Source organism: Haliotis asinina, chromosome 12, assembly GCF_037392515.1.
Source record: "Haliotis asinina isolate JCU_RB_2024 chromosome 12, JCU_Hal_asi_v2, whole genome shotgun sequence".
Lineage (NCBI taxonomy): Eukaryota > Metazoa > Mollusca > Gastropoda > Lepetellida > Haliotidae > Haliotis > Haliotis asinina.
Window position 1 is genome coordinate 19,457,743 of NC_090291.1, and position 19,860 is coordinate 19,477,602.

General features: G+C 40.0%; 2 protein-coding genes across 2 annotated transcripts; both read right to left on the bottom strand.

The window, feature by feature from the left end:
• Positions 1–3,577: 3,577 nt before the first annotated feature.
• Positions 3,578–9,686, bottom strand: LOC137257896 (chymotrypsin-like protease CTRL-1). The gene is made up of 8 exons (XM_067795397.1): positions 9,611–9,686; positions 8,657–8,776; positions 6,947–7,213; positions 6,563–6,731; positions 6,144–6,268; positions 5,019–5,159; positions 4,153–4,307; positions 3,578–3,727 (listed from the first exon to the last, which is right to left on the bottom strand). Exons 1-8 carry the CDS (start codon positions 9,684–9,686, stop codon positions 3,578–3,580), a joined length of 1,203 nt encoding a protein of 400 aa, XP_067651498.1.
• Positions 9,687–11,578: 1,892 nt separating this feature from the next.
• Positions 11,579–17,022, bottom strand: LOC137257677 (chymotrypsinogen A-like). The gene is made up of 8 exons (XM_067795039.1): positions 16,944–17,022; positions 16,268–16,390; positions 15,916–16,098; positions 14,894–15,074; positions 14,306–14,442; positions 12,929–13,060; positions 12,479–12,624; positions 11,579–11,728 (listed from the first exon to the last, which is right to left on the bottom strand). Exons 1-8 carry the CDS (start codon positions 17,020–17,022, stop codon positions 11,579–11,581), a joined length of 1,131 nt encoding a protein of 376 aa, XP_067651140.1.
• Between the last annotated feature and the right edge of the window lie 2,838 nt (positions 17,023–19,860).

Sequence of the window (19,860 nt, forward strand, 5' to 3'; positions counted from 1 at the left end):
ACAGGTTAAGTAAACACTTCACAGGTGTATTTTTCCGTAAACGCACACAAAGGTTTGTCTTTTCAACAAACAATCATTCCCGAATTTGACTCCGCCCACATCACGTGTGGTATTTGTTTTCCTTTGATTGGTCAAGTGAAAATTGAAGGGACGATACGCGTTTCTGAAATGACTTAAGTTCAGAACCATATATGGCAATCCTGTTTCTTCACTGACGTCATTATAAGTCATTGTAACGCGTTTCATGAAAGCACAGGTAACCCGTTTGTTTGGCATTTCATCCTATTGGGCAGCACGGAAATGACTGACAGGCGTCACGTGACGTCATGGTGTTGGTTGTTTATTCGACATTCTCTGGTTTCGTGCTGCGATGAATGCATTCTGTTTACGTTGGGGAAAGAGCCTGTTAACAATGTGCTTTTATGCAAGGATTTACTTTAAGCATTTCAACCCACACTGACGTCAAGCTGTAAGTTTCTCTACGTGCAGAAATGTTACAGTGGGAGCTATGTGATATACATGGATCGTCATTTCTGGTGTATAAGTGTCATTAACGTATGTAAAATTCCCACTTCTAAATTATTTGGATAGGCTTCGTTGAATATATTCGTCTTTTTTGTTTTACTTAACTGTCATTTTCAACTTAATTCTCGCACTCACGAAGAGAAGATTTGCATAATTATTTGGTATCTTAAATTGATGTCATATTTGGATTTGTGTTTAAAGATTCTGTAAAACTCTCTGTACAGTTGTATGATAAGAGGGATTGCATACAATTTCCAAACATGAACTCTCTGTCTGTATTGAGTAAAATTTTTAAACCTCCAATCAAGTTCACCATTTTAGGTACAGTCGGGCAAACTAGGACTATTTCAAAGACCCTCATGCACCTGTTAATCAAACTAGGACTATTTCAAAGACCCTCATACACCTGTTAATCAAACTAGGACTATTTCAGAGACCCTCATACACCTGTTAATCAAACTAGGACTATTTCAAAGACCCTCATACACCTGTTAATCAAACTAGGACTATTTCAAAGACCCTCATACACCTGTTAATCAAACTAGGACTATTTCAAAGACCCTCATACACCTGTTAATCAAACTAGGAGTATTGTCCGGGTTACAATTACTGAAGAAGTAAATCTTTCACACTGTTTTAGTAATATAACATATATGAAAATTACATTCCCAAACTGACCACATCAGTCAGGAATCTGATAATTACGTCCGGTACAGTTCCCAATTTTGACGCGTGCTGTATGTTTTTTTCAAGCAAAAACACTTCAGTTGGCTCTCTGAATTGGTCATTCACTTGTGCCACATGTTTGGCAGAGTAGGTCACGCGTTATGAGAATAGTATGTCCTTTTGCATTTCAAAACTAATTTTCTTCAGTATTTTACACATAGAGATGCCTCAACACATGCTATATCAGTGATCTGCTTCCCACAAACAGTAAAACAAACATCATACTGTAGCGTGTCTAGTTGATCGTTGAGGACACACTGTACTGTTCTTACTTGTGAAAGCCGTGAACACAGATATGATGCTGACGAACCTGGAGGCATAAACTGGACGAACTTGGGACTCAAACACGATCCTATCACGCCTAAGGGGCGTAACTTCAAAATAGTTGCGACACGTAATGGACCTCCCGTCATTATATATTTTGGCTTGTAAGGGAGTGAACATGCAATAATATGCCTTATTGGTGTTTGACATGCCTCCCAAAATTCATAAATATTTTACTAATCCTGTTAAGGAGTAGTTTTCAATGCGCATATGTCATGTTTAATATATATGTTAAGTGGATTGAGAGTGAATAAAGAATGTTCGATTGACACGGTAAGCGAATGCTGCACATTAATACATACAATATACAGTGAATTGGTGTGTATATGACGCACGCATGTAGACAAGAGGCGAGTGAATGAGTTTAGTATTAAGCCGTTTTTATCAATATTCCGCACGTGGAACAATTGTAGTGATCTTATGTGTAATTAATCGGTAGACCCATTTTCACTCAGAATATTAAGAAATGTCTTTATTTATAGAAGTCAACTACTCGTGACTATTTACCAACGTTAAGAGTTTGTTAATTTGTCTCTCGCCTCGAGACATTTACATTGCGGTGACACTTGCTACGGCAATATTTGCGCTTGACTTAAAAGACCCAATGAGGCAGGAAAGGTCAGTTGCAAGGGGATCACCAGGTCCTCTCGATCCTTGACACCGCAGAATATCTTGTTCACTTTAACCTTTTACATTCGAAATATACTACATTTAGAGCAAAATATATTAACAGTGAACGCATTTCCAAATTTGCGAGTATGATTCCAAGCATAAAACAAGTTGAGTGAGTGAGTGAACTTAGTTTCACACCCCTTTTAGAAATGTTCCAGCAATATCACGGCGGACGCCAGGAGTGGGTTTCACACATAGTACCTATGTGAGGACTGGGACCCTGGTTTTCAGCGTAACGTGCGAACAATTTAACCACCCAGTTGCCCCTTAAACAAGATGAAAGCCACATTTAATGTTACTGTGGTTGTGAGTTTGGTTCTTGTTTAACGTGGCCCTCAGCATAACATACACATTTCAATGGTGCCTTCTACAACGTGGTGCACATTTGTCAAAGTGTCTATATCGTAATATCATTTTCTCGAATGAGACGAATTTTCACTTGCACTGTTTCGAAACTGCAACCAAGAACGATACACTAAATTGTGATGCCTATCCCCCGCCGTGATAGTACGTGAATGTTGTAGCATGAAACACGGATGCAAAGTGAGAACACCGAAATCGTAGCGGCTGAAAATCACATACTACTTGCAACCGAGTTGTAAGACATAGGCCTTGTCCTAATTCCTACCACAAGTCGCAAGCTCTCGACCAATCAAATCGCAGAGAGCTGTGTTCTCCTCAGAGGGACGTCCCCTCTGTTTATGATGACATCATGTTTCTTCCTTCCAATCCAAGTCGTTAAGATCTTTGTTTTTATTACAAGTCGTATGCTACAAGTTGTTACTACAAGTCGCACCGTGAGAACGCACCCTAAAAGTTGCGAATAACCCAACTCACGCACACATTCTTAACTTCAGCCGATATGTGGCCTGGGTACATATGTATGGATACTTGTTGTTTCCATGGATATGACCCTCTGCATTAATTAGTAGACACTTGCTACTTGGTTCAAGGTCAGTATATATTTTGTCTGAGTGTAGCATTCGACGGTTTAATCACCCTTTGGAATTCAAGACAATACATCTAAAAATATACACAGACGAAATTTGATTACCATTTACAACAGGTTTACGGTGCCACTGATTGTTATGGTTTAATCACACTTTTTTTAAAAATTACTACAGAATCCATCTTTCCAATTTATAAACGAACCAATAGTGATTTTCTATTCACAGCAGGTCTACTGTGCCCGTGATTTTTATCGTGTAATTTCACTCTTTAAATTGCAACATAATCCCTCTCTAATGTATGGTTACCTCAAAATAAAGGGTTAACTACACTATGTAATGTGCCCAATTCACTGTTGATAATTCACAAGTGAATATCGTCATCACAAATTCCTCTCGATCCATTCCACATGTCTACTTATATCGGTATAAAGAGTTATCGCATGATCAGTACATGTGTACTCTGTAACAATCCCAAAGAGGAAATACTGGGTGTTTACATCCGGACACATCAACATACTTCCTCCGTCAGTCTGAAACAAAGGATTATGCACGTAATTTTGGCATTGTCAGTCTTAATAATAGGTAATTTATTCAAAATTATTGACAAACATTTATATCAACCCAAAGCAGATGCTTTCTACAATAGGGGATCTTGAAAAGTTATTGTTATCGTTTGTCAAAGTTGCAAACTTGGGACCAAAAGATGCAGACAAAACTTCTGTCGTAGGCAGTTCCCGATGACTTCAGCACTAAGACCCAAGTGAACAATTGCCTTCCCGTTGCATTGTACAGCTGTCAGTGGCCAGTGACCGAGACAGAGAACCAGGTAAATTTGGGTTGATATTAATATTCCTCGCAGGACTGATTGCAAGTTAATACAATGGAGTTTCTCGTTAGCTGTAATAAGTAGTACCGCGTTTATCATAAACGTTCCTCCGTTCCCGTTGAAGCTTACTTTGCAATGAGTATCCTCCTCGTCGTCTTGAAGAGAGCAGATGACGTCTTCAGGCACTGTGCCGTTGGCATTCATGGCTGTCAGCAGTTGAGAGCACGTGGAGGATTCGTATACTCTTACTTGTCGAACTTCGAGAACGCTCGACACATTCGGATCTAATTTAGAAACGAATCAGTATGAAATGCAGTGTTCCTATAATCCACATGCCCATTTACACAGAAGGCGTTTCTTACAAGTCGACTGAATTGAGAGTGCATAATGATTGACTATAACAAACAATAAAATATAGTATGACATTTAAAATTATATCACGAGAAAAAAATTCTAGTATTAGCATATCTAGACATAAGTTAACATGTGTTGTGTAGCAATACCAACATTAAGATCGAATACAGACCCGAATATGTAACATGCGTCATGTTTCCAGAGCAAATCGTACTATCAGATCTTTGTTTTAAAAAAAAAACTGTTTCGAGCGGATGGAAACCACCGCAATGTATTCATAATTCAATAAGCCAAAACGAATCACACACTCTCTTTCAACAAGAAAGAAGCTTCAATAAGCAGTGTAGCCAGTGGAAATCAGTAAATGTGACGTCAAGGAAGGTATGCGTCACTGACCCCTTAGAACAGTCATTGTTAACCATCTTGCTTTATAATGCATTTTCATAATTTGCCCTCATGTACCCTACATGTATAAATATATCATGTTGTGCCCATTCAATACTTCATGCTTGAAAAAAGGTATAATTATCTATTCTGACACGTGACTATTGTACGATAAAGAAGTTGATCATCCATTAAGACATGTCATTCCTGTTGCGCACAGCTTCTAGAATACCCCTCAAACAGCCTCAAAAACACACCCGTGATATCGCCCCACCCGGCCAACAGACAGCGTCCGAATCCGAGACTGATGGGAGATGTATTGACTTTAGGTAGACACACTGGGGAAATACATGGATGGTCCACGGCCTCAGCAAACTCCACCAACACAAGGTCGTTGCCTGAAAGGAAAAAAGAATAGTAAACGTGAAAATGCCATTGAAGTATTTCAGTGTGAGTGGGTGGTTTTGTTTGTTTTTGTCAGCTGTAAGTAGCTTGAAATTTCCAAAGCAATATTCCTTGGACAAACCCGTGGTGGATATTATGAATTTCAAAAGACGATGCAAGTCTTCGGGTATTATTACACGCTGCTGACCAATTCATCAAGACTGACCACCGATCAGTTTCGATGCAAGTAAGCATATGGGGACCATTTCTAACCCGAATTCCTCACGGATGAGACCGTACGACAAGACGGATTTCCATTCATGAGGATTTGCCCTTGTGTACTTATTTTCAAATACAATTGTTGATTCGTAACAGAACCTTTCCAATAACATGTCAGTAATACGCCAAGAAAGATTTCGATCCATGAGGGCATGCCCTTGAGTATTTATTTTTAAATGCATTTGTACGTTTTAACAGAAACTTTTACAATAATTATTCATATTTGCATTCATCACGTCCTGCATCATTGCCTCATTACAGTTTCTGATGACCTTCACTTGCTCCCCAAACTGACTTACCTGTAGTAAAGGATGTGTGATGAGCTTGTGCCCCAAGCTGACTTACCTCTAGTAAAGGATGTGTGATGAGCTTGTGCCCCAAGCTGACTTACCTCTAGTAAAGGATGTGTGATGAGCTTCCGCCCCAAGCTGACTTACCTCTAGTAAAGGATGTGTGCTGAGCTTCCGCCCCAAGCTGACTTACCTCTAGTAAAGGATGTGTGATGAGCTTGTGTCCCAAGCTGACTTACCTCTAGTAAAGGATGTGTGATGAGCTTGTGTCCCAAGCTGACTTACCTCTAGTAAAGCATAAGGATGTGTGATGAGCTTCCGCCCCAAGCTGACTTACCTCTAGTAAAGGATGTGTGATGAGCTTGTGTCCCAAGCTGACTTACCTCTAGTAAAGGATGTGTGATGAGCTTCCGCCCCAAGCTGACTTACCTCTAGTAAAGGATGTGTGATGAGGGTGCCTAATGACGGATGAAACCTCAACCTGTACCTCTGTGGATTCTGCTTGAGATGCATCATATTCTCCCAATGTTAGGACTAGATGAGACGTTGAAACCCTTAAAGAATACACCTTGACAGACAAATGAAACTAGCATTCGGTTATTTACATATCAGTATTGTTCCCGTGCAAAGGTTAATCCATATTAACAGAGCATCGCCGAAACGTCGCTACTGTACAACAAAGAAGCTGATCGTCCATAAAGACTTGTCATTCCTATTACTTATAACTTCTATATAGCCCTTCAAATAGTTCATATATGACTTAGGAATCACCTCTGAGCGCCTAATATAATCGAAGAAATATTATATCATGGCCACTTTTAAAAAAGGACACTGCAATTCATATTTACCCATCCACACATCCGACGACCGTTAACACGGCGTGGTCAGACACAAGTACACCGGAACAGTAGTGTTGGCTGTATGTGGTCCTTATTGATACCACCCAGGGAAACACACATGCCCCTCGTGTGCTGTTGAGAGGATAAGAACCTACATATCTCCGTCTGCCACAAGTTCCTGTCGTGAAAATACAACATTCAAGATATTTATGCATTCATGGTGCAAAATCTGTGAACGGAATCGGGAGAAGACGATTCAATCGTCCAATATCATTATTTTTGGTTTGTTTATGATTTACCATTGGAAATCCCCTTTCTGAATATCTTTTCTTTGTTTTGACATTGTTTTTGTCCTTTTAGTGCTATCATGGTGGAAACATGACCGTTTCTCACCTGTGGACTGTTGTAATGTTGTTTCAACGACTGAAGATGTTGTAGCATATGTCTCGACTCTTGGGGTCGTCGTTGGTGTTGGCGAGGATGTCGACTGTGGGTGCTCGCTTTGAAATATCGCTGTGGTAGTTGTGTGATTGGACAGCGTCTTTGGAGCAGGCATGCAGCATGTTGACCTGAAGTGCGGGCATGTTGTGGGCAAGGAATACTTTGCTTCGTAGCCAGGCATACACAACTTCCGACAAATACCGCCAATGTACCAGCATGCTGAATGGACAAACACTGAATATTATCACATTATATTATGTCAATTGTTCTGAAAATGTTATGTGCTTTGAACATTTAGAATACAGACAGGGGGCGTATTACTATGATAATATTTGCTTCGCTGGAACATCGCATTTATGCTGTTTCAGCACTTTCTGATTTGTTCGAGTGGCCTTTAGCACTATTGCCGATGACGTGTGAGCAGACAAGATTTCTGTAGTGGTTCATATGTTTGAGTTGAATATTCGAGCGGATTAGTATCCATTACTGATTGCAGTTTTCATGATATTTGGTTCTGGCACATATTTGGGTTAGTTCAAGGAGATCTAGTTTTCTTGGTGTCAAAATACATAGCAAATGGGGCCTAACATGTTCTATGATATGTACTGACATTTAAACCATTTTGCAGTGTTTAGTGTGCATGTTTTGTATTATTCTTTATTCAGTGAGTGACAGAATAAGCCTTGCCAGAAAAGTGAGACTGTTAACATGCGGTTTTAAATACTAAAGCGTATATCTGTTTGCTCTGAAGTTGAAACGTATGGCTCGTGGTCAATTGTAACCCAAAAGTCATCTGTCAATATCAAACGGCAAGAAACTGATAGAAAAAGATGTTTCCGTTGTTATTCACAAACTGTGGTGACATTTGAGCGCATGTTCGTGCTTTAGATCAATCATAGCTATTGTAAGAGCTACTACGGAGTTTTACCTTGAAAACAAAACCTTTATGACATACTTTTCCTTTAAGGTATCGTTACAGGTTATCTGACTCCTGATTTACCTGTCCATTCAATAAGAATCCTTTCGCCAATACAGACAACTAATAGTGGTTCAGAAGTGTTACAAACTCATTATTATTTTCATTTTAAATGCACAGGACGACATTTTAGCGCGACATTGGTCATAATTATGCATCTAGAAGGGAGACCAGCGCTATCGAGGGTCTGCTGCAGACTTTGCGCTCAGTAAATCAAAATGTATGTGAGAGAGAAATTAAGAAATATTTTGAAGGTTTGTATTTATATTTTTCTGTCTCAAGGAACATTGCCAGAAACAAATATACGAGTGCACATACACACACATTAACACAAAGTACAGTGTTTGATCCTTTAAGATTTCATCAGTATCAAGCATTTCTCAAACAATCCTCTTTTTGCACTGATGCCATTGTCTCTTTTATGAAGCATTTCTCATAAAATACCATTTTTGGTATTGTCTCCATAATATATCTGATTTACGGTCATTACATAAAATGGCAAAAAAACGGCAAATGAAAATACATACTACAGAAGACGGACAAAGAATCAGTTCCTTGAATAAAATTTGGAAGTTATTAATGAATTCGAATAATTCATATCATTTATTAAATGTTTATTAGAATCTAACCATTTAGATATACGCCTGACATCATACTACGCATTAATTATGCATTATGTTACTCACGTAGCGCCACGCAGCAGGTGCCATGGTAGCCGATGTCGATGTTGCAGTAGTGTATGCCGAGGTTGACCTCACCGCGGTTACACAACCCCCGACATTCCCCTCCATAGCTGAGGTGGCACGCTAAATACATAGAACTGTACATTTACAGGTCAGACTTTACTTGTAAGACACCCCCTAACATGTAGTGAGTGAATGCATTTTTCGCCGCTTTTAGAAATATTCCCACAATATCATGGCAGGGAACACAAGAAATGGGTTTCATACATTCCACCCATGTGGGGAATCGAACCCAGGTCTTCGGCGTGACGAACGAACGCTTCAACCTCTAGGCTACCTCACCACCGCACCATGGACATATGAAGGTATTCGTTATACGACGTCACAGCAAGATAATGACTTCTTGGTATTGCTTATGCAACAAAATTTACTGACGTTCTGCTTACCTAGACAGATGTCCTAGGGTAGAATAGGACTTCAGCAACCCGTGCTTGCCATAAAAAGTTACTATGCTTGTCGTAAGAGGCGACTAACGGGATCGGGTGGTCAGGCTCGCTGACTTGGTTGACACATGTCATCGGTTCCCAATTGCGCAGATCGATGATCATGTTGTTGATCACTGGATTGTCTGGTCCAGACTCGATTATTTAGAGACCGCCGCCATATAGCTGGAATATTGCTGAGTGCGGCGTAAAACTCAAGTCTCTCACTCACTTACCTAGACACATCAGTCTAAACAGACAATGCTGAATTCTGGCACAGGTATATATGCCTAATCTAAATATTATATTAATTGTGCATTATCAGTAATATATACTACGTTAACGTATAAAATATATTCACAGTTAATAAAACGCTACATTTTTACGCGATTTGAAGTCATACTGTACTGACAGACTGTCATGCCAGAATATCAACCGTATCACTTCCAATACACAATTTGAAAACAGTACGTACGTGACCAAAAGAAATATTGTCCGCAAACAGCATGCAGATGGAGAATCCAAAAAGCACACAGTATCCAGAGTAACATCCCAGATACCGATCAAGATGCTGATGGAGTGGCACCTGTACAAGAAACTCCCCATCCCGTGCCACGCTCATCAACCTCCACCAACTTTCATCTTTTAGCGTTTCATCAGGCTTTGTCAACTATTTCTTCTATCGGTGTGAAAATCACGCCCGAATCGGTCAGTCATTTAGCTTGTCAAACTACAATGACACCTTGTCTGCATATATGCAAGTTATGTACAGCCTTGTGCTCTCAGACCTCAACTAATAAGATCACACTCTCCACGGCTTTGAACTCTTGCCCCAGCCCTACGCAGATACATATTATGGCTGTTTGTTCACGAAACCTTCTCGGATACATAGCAAAATGTTCCCTTCTTATGTAAACACAACTGCAGAAAACTGCGACTTAATGACCACTCGTGTGTTTCTGTACAAACGTGGTGTTTCTCTATAAACGCAAAAGGCCCGTCATCCTTGTACAGCATTGTTGGGGAAATATGTCGCAATTCCAACTGTAAATATTCTTTCTAATATCGTACTCGTGAAGATGGTTTATGTCTTACTAAACACAAATTCTTTAATAACTACGAAATGTGTCACCATGAGACACAGTCTGTTATCCTACAATGTCTGTGTATCTGGCAAGGTTTGTACATGGTATACATAATTAACAATCTTCCATATCTTGAAGAACAGGAGGGTATATATTTGAGTGTATGTGTAAATTTATAGTGACAGATACCGAATGAGTCTAAGTTACACGAATGACTAGACTTTAAGAAATGTGTGCTTATTACGCTTAAAATGTGAAAGATAATATGGAAAATGCATCTTTGTGAGGGCTAAGAAAACGTTCGACACATTCCGGGTTTTCGACACATTGGAAGCAGTATTGCAACGTTTCTGACAACAGCAACACAGGAATAAAACTGTATAATTATAATTATACAGCCATAAAATATACAAATATATATATATATAATTATGTTTCTTCTTAGATACCCCCCATGACACGTGCAAAGGCAGAGGCAATATTCAGGTAATTTCGTTAGATCTGTGAATACCACAACCACACCTTTCATGACATCGCCCGCAGTTGATGCTTAAATAATAAATCAATTAAAATTAATTAAACTAAACTTTGATCAATAATGGAAATAAATCGCATTCTTTATTCCACCTGAATCACCTCCTCGTCCGATACACAAAATCAATTATTATGTACTGCAGCAGATTCAACGTTAGCTTTTGTCAATATGCCCCCCACACATGTAAAGACAAATAACACATTATGTACATTTCTTGTGACAGCAGATGCTGTGGTAGCATCTAGAGTAAATTTGATTTCGACTTGAAGCAGCGCAGCGGGTTGTCTCACATCTCCAGTTACATTTGATGAAGCCTTGAGAACATCAGATGCAGACATGTTTCACGCCTTCACGAAACCACACAAGTCTTATACTTCCTTACAGACATTTTGAGCATAGGTCAAACTGCTTTCTTGAGTGCTCTCCGTCATGTCGACTACGTTTTGTTGATGACGTGGCCTGGTTATTGTCTGGGTATGGAGCGTCCTCTTGAGTAAGTGTCAACATATTATTACCTCGGTTAAAACGTTTGAAGTGTGCGACATATAGACAGTACCGATATACAGGCTGATCCCTATGACAGTAATTTACCTGCAAATTAATTCACTTCTTAGCATATTGTTAATATTTTAGGGATTGCACGAAATTATTGAAAACACAAGATATTTCTAGGACTTCCCAGTTTCGCAGACCAACGAGTACATATATATCTATAGAATGCATGTTTGCTGGTATGTTGATTTTTCACTGATTCCAAATACAGGCGAAGGTGGGCGCTAATAATTTAGCTATATTTTTATGTCTTCGAAAGGCCCACATGTTTCTACAAGTTTTGAAGAATCCATGGAATATGTGCTCTGACATCCGTATAAACCACAGGAAGAGTTTGTGAACATGCGTTGTCACTGATGACTCCAATGAGCGTCCAGACATTAGGGTCTTGTTCACATACCAACATTCCACCGTTGTCTCCCTGCAATGTCAGAGTACAATCAACTGTCGCACATACAGAGTAAAGTTTAATCGAATTCTGATATGGTGCCAAAGGATATATAGAAGTCGGATATAACGAATCAGGATATATCAAGGGCGGGTATGACGAATCTGAATACATCAAGGGCAGACATGAAGAAGAAGGATATATCAAGGTTGGATATGACAAAGAAGGATATATCAAGGCAGATATCATGATGAAGGATAGATCAAGGATGGATATGACGAAGAAAGATATACCTAGGTCAGATATGACGAAGAAGGATATGTCATGGGCGGATATAATGAAATAGGATATGAAAAGGGCGGATATGACGTAGAAGGATAGATGAAGGTGGATATGACGAAGTTTCTAGCCCTGGATATCTATGAACAGGCGCCAGTTGTACGGAGTGCAAGTAAGAAAATATACAACCATTCTTTTGTTATGGATTTGAAATTAATGTACGAGTGGTTCACAAACAGCTGGACCGCAGTCTTGGAAAAGGGGGTGAGGGAGGGGGTGGTCAGCGAGTTCGACTCCACAGCACCGACAATAGCAATTCTATACAAAACCGCCATGCGCAAGGAACTTCGCACCCGCACTTACACATCCACCAGCATACACAGACAGACAGACAGACAGACAGACAGACAGGCAGATGACCAACCAAACTGCAACCCAAGTGAACTTTGAAACAACGAAGTCCAAGTACAAACGCACATACACGGACACACAATATATTTTTACCGGGCATGTATCTGTGCGGTCTATGAAAGAAGAGGAACATAGCTTATCCGGTGGAAGTTGGGAGTTCACTCCTAGAGCTAACACGATTGAGCACACTGCGTTGTTGACCACGTTTACATTGGACTCATGAAGCAAGCCATCGGAACCTGAAACAGATCATACCTGTCTTGAAATAGATAAACAACGACCTCACAGAAAGGTGATGTAGAAATATGTTATGCAACTTATACATGAATATTGCTGGGTGCGGCATAAAACTAAAGTCACCCACAAACTTGACTGGGACACTCTACACTGCAAGTCTTTAACTGATTTACCGTAAACCCTCACCTACCACTCACTGTCTAATGGAATCTGTGATGGTTGGAAGAGGTACTTTTCCTCAATCATTGACCTTTTATAAAAAAAAAATGAATTAATTATATTGATATCCATGGTTGACGCACATACCTCCATTAAACCCCCATCCAGCAATGAAGCATCTTGTGGTTGCGAGGATGTCGTCATCTGCTCGAGGTAGACAGGCTGGCTGGGCAGGGGCAGGAGCAACTGAGTCTAATGTAAGGATTGCGATATCGTTGCCTGTGGAGGATAGCGGATTGTTTCACAAAACTGAAGAATGATATATCAACGTTTGTGACATCCATAAATATTTCAGAGTGAGATTTGTTGCGAATGTTCACTTTATATTGTTAGATACCAGACATTAAACATAGGACTAGCCGACCCTAGGCCATGTATAACACTAGTCTTGTCTGTCAGTTCGTTAGTTTTTAATATGGAGCGCACATCCTTATGCATGTATATTAGAACAGGCAAATCCATTTGAATGAAGAACAAGCAGATGCACCTGAAGGAAGAACAGACAGATGCATTTGAATGAAGAATAGCCAGGTGAATCTGAAGGAAGAACAGACAGATGCATTTGAATGAAGAATAGCCAGGTGCATCTGAAGGAAGAACAGACAGATGCATTTGAATGAAGAATAGCCAGGTGCATCTGAAGGAAGAACAGACAGATGCATTTGAATGAAGAATAGCCAGGTGAATCTGAAGGAAGAACAGACAGATGCATTTGAATGTAGAATAAGCACATGCAGCCGAAGGAAGAACAGATAGATGCATTTAAAGGACTGTGAGATGAATATGAATACAGACCGACGCAGCAGAATGAAAAACAGATCGATGCACTTCAATGAAGAACAGCCAGATGAATTTGAATATAGAATATCCATATGCAATTGAATGAAGAACGGACAGATGCAGTTGAGAGAAGAACAGTCCGATTAATTGGAATGCAGAATAGTCAGATTCAGTGGAATGAAGAACGAGATGAATATTATGAATCAGGAGATAAACATCATGTGTTTCAAATGAAACATTCCCGTGCTTTAAATACTCAATAACATCCGGAAATTGGCCAACACATGTTGTTTATCGACATTGTAAACACAAAAGTAAACCAAAGGGTTTTACTGTCTGCACTCGTTTACATCGAGTACGGGTACAACAGTGAAGTGTCATCGGCAGGCCGTTTCAGCTGGTTCCCATGGTAGCGTCTGGAGTTGCTCATTTGTGACGTCATTCGTCACAATATGATTTGAATGACGTCGGCACTGTTGATGACTCAATAAAACAATTGTTTGCGAAGTCAATACGCAGTGAATAGTCTTGCAGTTTCCGGGAATCTAATACCATTTGACCATGTTTTTCAACCAATCAGATCACAGAACACAGTGACTTTTGGTTTACAATGTACCATGAACAGTTATGTATCGCTTTGTCCAATCTTAGACTGTATATCTTACACTGTTTAAAGTATAATACCTTGCAATGTATCACCAGGTTGAGTTGGATTGAAATCGCGATGGATCACAGTGTCACGAACACGTATGTCTGTCTCTCCAATTTCTCCTGGACTGTCTATGCTGTTTTCTGCGATGGTCACATAAACGCTGGAGGCACTGAGGAGTATACAGTTGTGAGATAAAATGTGTGCGTGTAGTTTTCTCTTGATCAGAATTAGACACTCAATCTACCCCTAAACAGAAGCAATAGAACCAACATTATTGTTTTTAGCTTGAGCTTAAGAATCAAGCTATCCTATTCTAAAACAATTCTCTCTCGATTCCACACATGGGTACAAGGTGTAAAGCCCAATTCTGATATGCTCCGCCATGGTATTGCTGGAATATAGCTAAAATCGACTTAAAACACATCTTCCTGCCCTCACTGACTCAAACTGTGATCCGCTCGTCTGCTGGCATTTGATACAGCCCCTTTTGATAGTAAGAGCACTACCTGTTTCATACGATTATGACGTTACAACCTTTTGATTTTAGATTCCTCTGGAACACAAGAAAATTCCATGTCATACCACCGTAACAGCCCTGTATATCTGCCATTTTGCATTACCTTTCGACACAGCTGGCCGTGGTGAGAACTTTGCTGTTGCTGATGAGGACGCCAGCACAGATGTGAAAGCCACTGGGCGGGGGACCTATTTTGATGGATACCATCCACGGCCATTGAGTTGGAGAATTCACAGGGTTCCCTCCGAGTATCCGTGACCTCAAGGTTCGTCTTCCTCCACAGTCTGGTATAGTTGGGATGACGCCAAATGCATTAATAGCTGAGTTTTCGTACGGTAAGCAACAGATATTAAAAACTTAAATGGTCCCACAACCGTCTTGTATTTCACAATTAATGTAAAACATACATATGACAGTATGTAATGGGCTTCCCGAAATTATTGTTACTATGCTACGGGGTTGCATCTGGCACTTTTGGTAATATGTACTGCACACTGGTTATAACTCAGGAGAAGGTAAAATTCGTTTGTCGTGGTGTGTAGTTACATAAGAGACGGCGTTGTTCAAGTGTAACAATCGATTCGGACGTTTCCCGTCTATACCACACCAAAGCAAATGCTTTATGACTGTGGTATCTCTTTAGACAGGTTCATAATATCACCAAGCAAAGAGTGGATACCTGTAGCATTAGATGGTCATGCAAGTGACTGTTAACCTACCCTCTTGGGTAGCTCTGATTCTCTCCCGTGGAGTTGAGAATGAAACTGGAATATACTGATCCAGTGGCCGAACCGATAATGGTGCGAATTTCATTTTGATATCCAGCATGGAAGCTCATATTACAAATGGAATAAACCATGTTTAAGAGCATTTCAGTTCTTAACAAACCAATGACTGATGGGGACAAACCATTAAACTACAATTTACCCTCGTGAAGCAATGTAATTTCGTATATCGTTTGGGGTTATTTGGGGGGAATTTGCACCTCCACTGACAAATTATCCCACTCATTAACAAATACGACTGAACAGATGCAACCTTAAACTCGTCCCTTTGAGACAAGAACAAGTACTGAAGCGTCTTTGAAATATGTAGTTCTTGCGTATTAAAAATAGCATCACTTACTTGAGATTATATTTGGTGTGAAAGTGGTGGCGACAGGTTGCACTGTGAATTGCCCAACTGGCCTAGGCTTTCTGAGGCAACATGTCTGTTGTGGGTTGAAACATCGTACTTTATACGTGTACGCCCTCTCTGTCAAACTCTCACATCCACCTTGGCGACACACTCCGCCATAAGCTGAACAAGCTAAAATTGAAAGTGAACTAAATATTACTTATTGTGCCTGAAACCAAAGGTCTGCACGTCCCTACCCCACTACAAAGTCAAAATAATGTTAGTGTAGACAAGTTTTGAACATCTATAACAATAGACTTAGTATTGATGACTTATTCCGTGATCTCATGACTGTACATACGTAGTTCGGCAGCGCAGCATGTTCCCAGAGCTCCATACCCACACGGTACCGGCCCAAGAATGAACTCCCCTGGATGGCAGGAAGACTTGCATTGACCGCAGAACCGCCAGCATTGGTTTCGGGCTGTGAAAAAGGCCGTCTGATTATGCCGATCTCCATTAAAACGTTGTTTCAAAAGCCATCTTTATTAAGATTTCACATCAAAGGTTGACACAAGTGTTCTTGTGGTTTTAGTCGGAGTTTGTTTTTAATTGACACGCAGTCGTTTTGTACATTTAAAAACGTCTCATATTTACTGGAAGTTGATCATCCTTACTACCCTTTCAATTACCATATACAGCTGCTACTTCTATCTGCTGTGAAAATTTATCATTTTCAAAATATGAACAAAAAAAGTTCTATATTCTTAAGATTAAATTTTTATTTTTTTTTTAAATGAGAGTTTGTGAAATACTATGAAATGGTAAATGAAATGCCATACAAATTTATAATTTTAAGTTATGCCTCGAGAAAGTAAGGAAAACAATAATATTTTTGTTTAAAACATGAAAAATCATGTTTGCATGTGTGCATTTTACAATGGCAAGTGAAAAATTCAATTATGAAATAAAGTTTGCGACCCGACTTTAACACAATTAAAAAACGACTGACTGAAAAATCAGACCATATTACTCACCGAAGCGAGACAAATATTGAGTCTCTACGTTCGGAAGAATGACGGTGACTCCTAAGATCAGAAGAGCTAAAACATGCATGACGGCCACGGATCCTTGTCACTTTCAGAGTAGAAAACTCTATATTGCTGAAACTAATGACTCCTTTGTTTGCAGAGTAGAAAAGGCATCTTGAACATTATCTGTCGTGTAGGTGATGTGGAGGTTTAAAAATCAAGAATTGTCTTCAGCGCATTTAAGGTATCATTATGTGACTGGACGATTATGATTGGTTCAATCTGTTACTTGTTTTCTCCCTCAAGGGAAATAACGCTACGTAACGCGGATTATCACCAATTTTCTTTGTACGTATGAAGACCTGGGTTCTGAAAAAAGGCGTTAGGTTGACCTTTGTGAGTGTTAAGCGTTAAGAGAAGATAAGAAGGATAAAAGTAGTTTCAAAAGTGTGGAAATGTCAAAAGCTGAACCACTGTCCACTTAAATACGCTTGGTATTTGTCCAGTGCATGGGCTGATGGTCATTAACACAGAACAAACTGCAAGTCATCCAGCAAGCAAGTACATTGCTATAGTGATTGTGGTTATGGAGACATTGGCTGTTTCGTCACAAGATAAGCAAATGTGTGGATAATCTATGTAGTGTAGAGGCTTGCTAGAAATCCATGATCGTGAGTTTCAATCTCCGAATAATTCTGAATATGTATGTTGTATTCTCACCATCCGCTATCAATAATAATAAGTGCATTTACATAGCGCATCGTTCACAAGTTATTGCATTGTGCGTTTGACATTTTGAAAAGATGGTGGTTTGAGGGCAGTCTTCAAAGACGTGACACGCTGGTTTTGCGTTCAATCGGCTGTGCATTACACTTCGTTGCTGTAAGCTGAAAGCTAACGACTTTTGCCAAAGTTGGTCTTCATGCATGGCACTGTCACTAACATTTGGTGATCTCTGAGAGGGCTGATATAGCGGCGGTAGTTCTGCAAGCTAGTCAGAGGCCATTCCGTTGAGACACTTGTATGTCATTGAAATGGTTGCTGGTTGTTTTCATCATAGTAGAGGAAAACATTGAATATGTTGACAGAGGGTTCATCTAAATGCGATAAGGTTTCTGATCTTTGATAGTGAAGACTTGGTACGAAATTCAGCTGTAAGCCAAAGTTACTTCTGTATACCCTGTCCAAATCTGTTGTCATAGTGCCATGCTGCATGTCCCAGACTGATTTCTTGGAGCTGATCAATGCATTGGTTACACATAAAATGCAGACTTAAAATCTCCAAGGTATATAGTCCCCATCTTCCAGATACATTGTTGTTAACCCTGATGATTCGGGTTGGAATTGGTAGTCAGTAGAGCATGGTGGTCTTAGGACGCGACTAAAGGGTGGACAGGCTCGCTGAATTGAATTGAAAATTACACTCACTCACTATATTTGTGTAAATATCAGAACCGCGCATTTGCAGGGTGAAATATGTAACTATCAGCATGTTACGATTGTCGTGGTAATATGACGGGTGTATAAGTGTTTTTATGTGTCTGTCGTTATGGAACACGTGTATGGTATATACCTAATATACAAGAAAAACGTTGCTGCAGAATACAGTAGCGAATGCGTGAGGTTAGTCTTACGTCACTGTTAGCAACAACACAGCAATATCACGGTTGGATACACCAGAAATGGGCTTCACGTATTGTGTCCGTGTGGGAAATCGAACCCGGATAATTCGACGTGACTTGTGGACGCTTTAACCACTAGACTACCCCACCGCCCAACATATAGTAACTAGTAATACCAATAATGCAGAAAACTGCTTTCCATCAGTTGTACTTGTCATTCATACGTACAGGTTTCAAAATAATTATCCAATAGAGTATTCTCGACCAGTACAGAATATAAAAGGCATATCATAAATCCTTTATACTCGACATATTGCTCGAAATACGAGTATTGAAGGTTCCCGTTGAAGCGTTATCGGCAATTTAAAGATACATGGTTGGTAAGTTTGTTTCAGTTTACCGTTATTTTCAGTATAAAGTTTCTGAACGGTGACGTATGGCATGTCCAACTCATGGCATGTCCATTACAGGAAAGTTTCTCTCTGCATATGTCCATTCCAAGGATATCTCACGCAGATAATGTCTATTCCATGGTCATCTCACTCAGACCATGTCTCTTCCACGGACATCTCACACAGACCATATCCATTCAAAGAACATCTCACTCAGTGCATGTCCATTCCAAAAACATTCTTTCTCTCCCTCTCTGTCATTTCTCTCTCGCTCTCACTCTCTCTGTAACTCTCTCTCTCTCCCTCTCTCTCCCCCTCTCTCATTCTCTCTCCTCTCTCTCTCTCATTCTCTCTCCCTCTCTCTCTCATTCTCTCTCTCTCACACACACACGCACACACACACATTGCGTATGTCCATTCCATGGACATATCATTCAGACCGTGTCCATTCCGAGGACATCTCAGAAAAATACCCATTCCGTAAACATCTCATTCAGCTCATGGCTATCCCCAAAAAAACCCATCTTATTTAACTCTTGTCCATTACACGGACATCGCACACGGTGCAAGCCTATTCAAAACACACATAACACTCAGTATAGAGTATAAAAGGCATATGGGATATCCCTTTTACTCGACATATTACTCTATACAAGGTAACTGTTGAATCACTATCGACACTTTTACAATGCATGGTAAGTACGGTTTACTCGATGGCTAGACTTTGGTCCTCCTTTCAAGATACCGATGCCAGTTGGTGCTTGAATTATCTCCTACCCAGTTCTGTGTCTAAACTATACACTGCAAGATTCACAAGTAAATAGTATATAAAGGCAAGCATAACTGTATTGCGTTTTGACCGTCGCACCCAGTTCTCAGTTCTGTGCCTCTCGGTTAGCAATGGTGTGT

Bases quoted from the DNA above. Each gene is read 5' to 3' on its own strand.
- LOC137257896 (XM_067795397.1), bottom strand. From the start codon at position 9,686: ATGTTACTCTGGATACTGTGTGCTTTTTGGATTCTCCATCTGCATGCT. The intron at 7,214-8,656 runs GTGAGTAACATA...TTGTCCATTCAG, and splicing joins CACCTGCTGCGTGGCGCTAC to CATGCTGGTACATTGGCGGT. The intron at 6,732-6,946 runs GTGAGAAACGGT...TTTTCACGACAG, and splicing joins AACATTACAACAGTCCACAG to GAACTTGTGGCAGACGGAGA.
- LOC137257677 (XM_067795039.1), bottom strand. From the start codon at position 17,022: ATGCATGTTTTAGCTCTTCTGATCTTAGGAGTCACCGTCATTCTTCCG. The intron at 16,099-16,267 runs GTATGTACAGTC...TTTCAATTTTAG, and splicing joins ATGCTGCGCTGCCGAACTAC to CTTGTTCAGCTTATGGCGGA. The intron at 11,729-12,478 runs GTAAAAATATAT...CTGACATTGCAG, and splicing joins ACCGCACAGATACATGCCCG to GGAGACAACGGTGGAATGTT.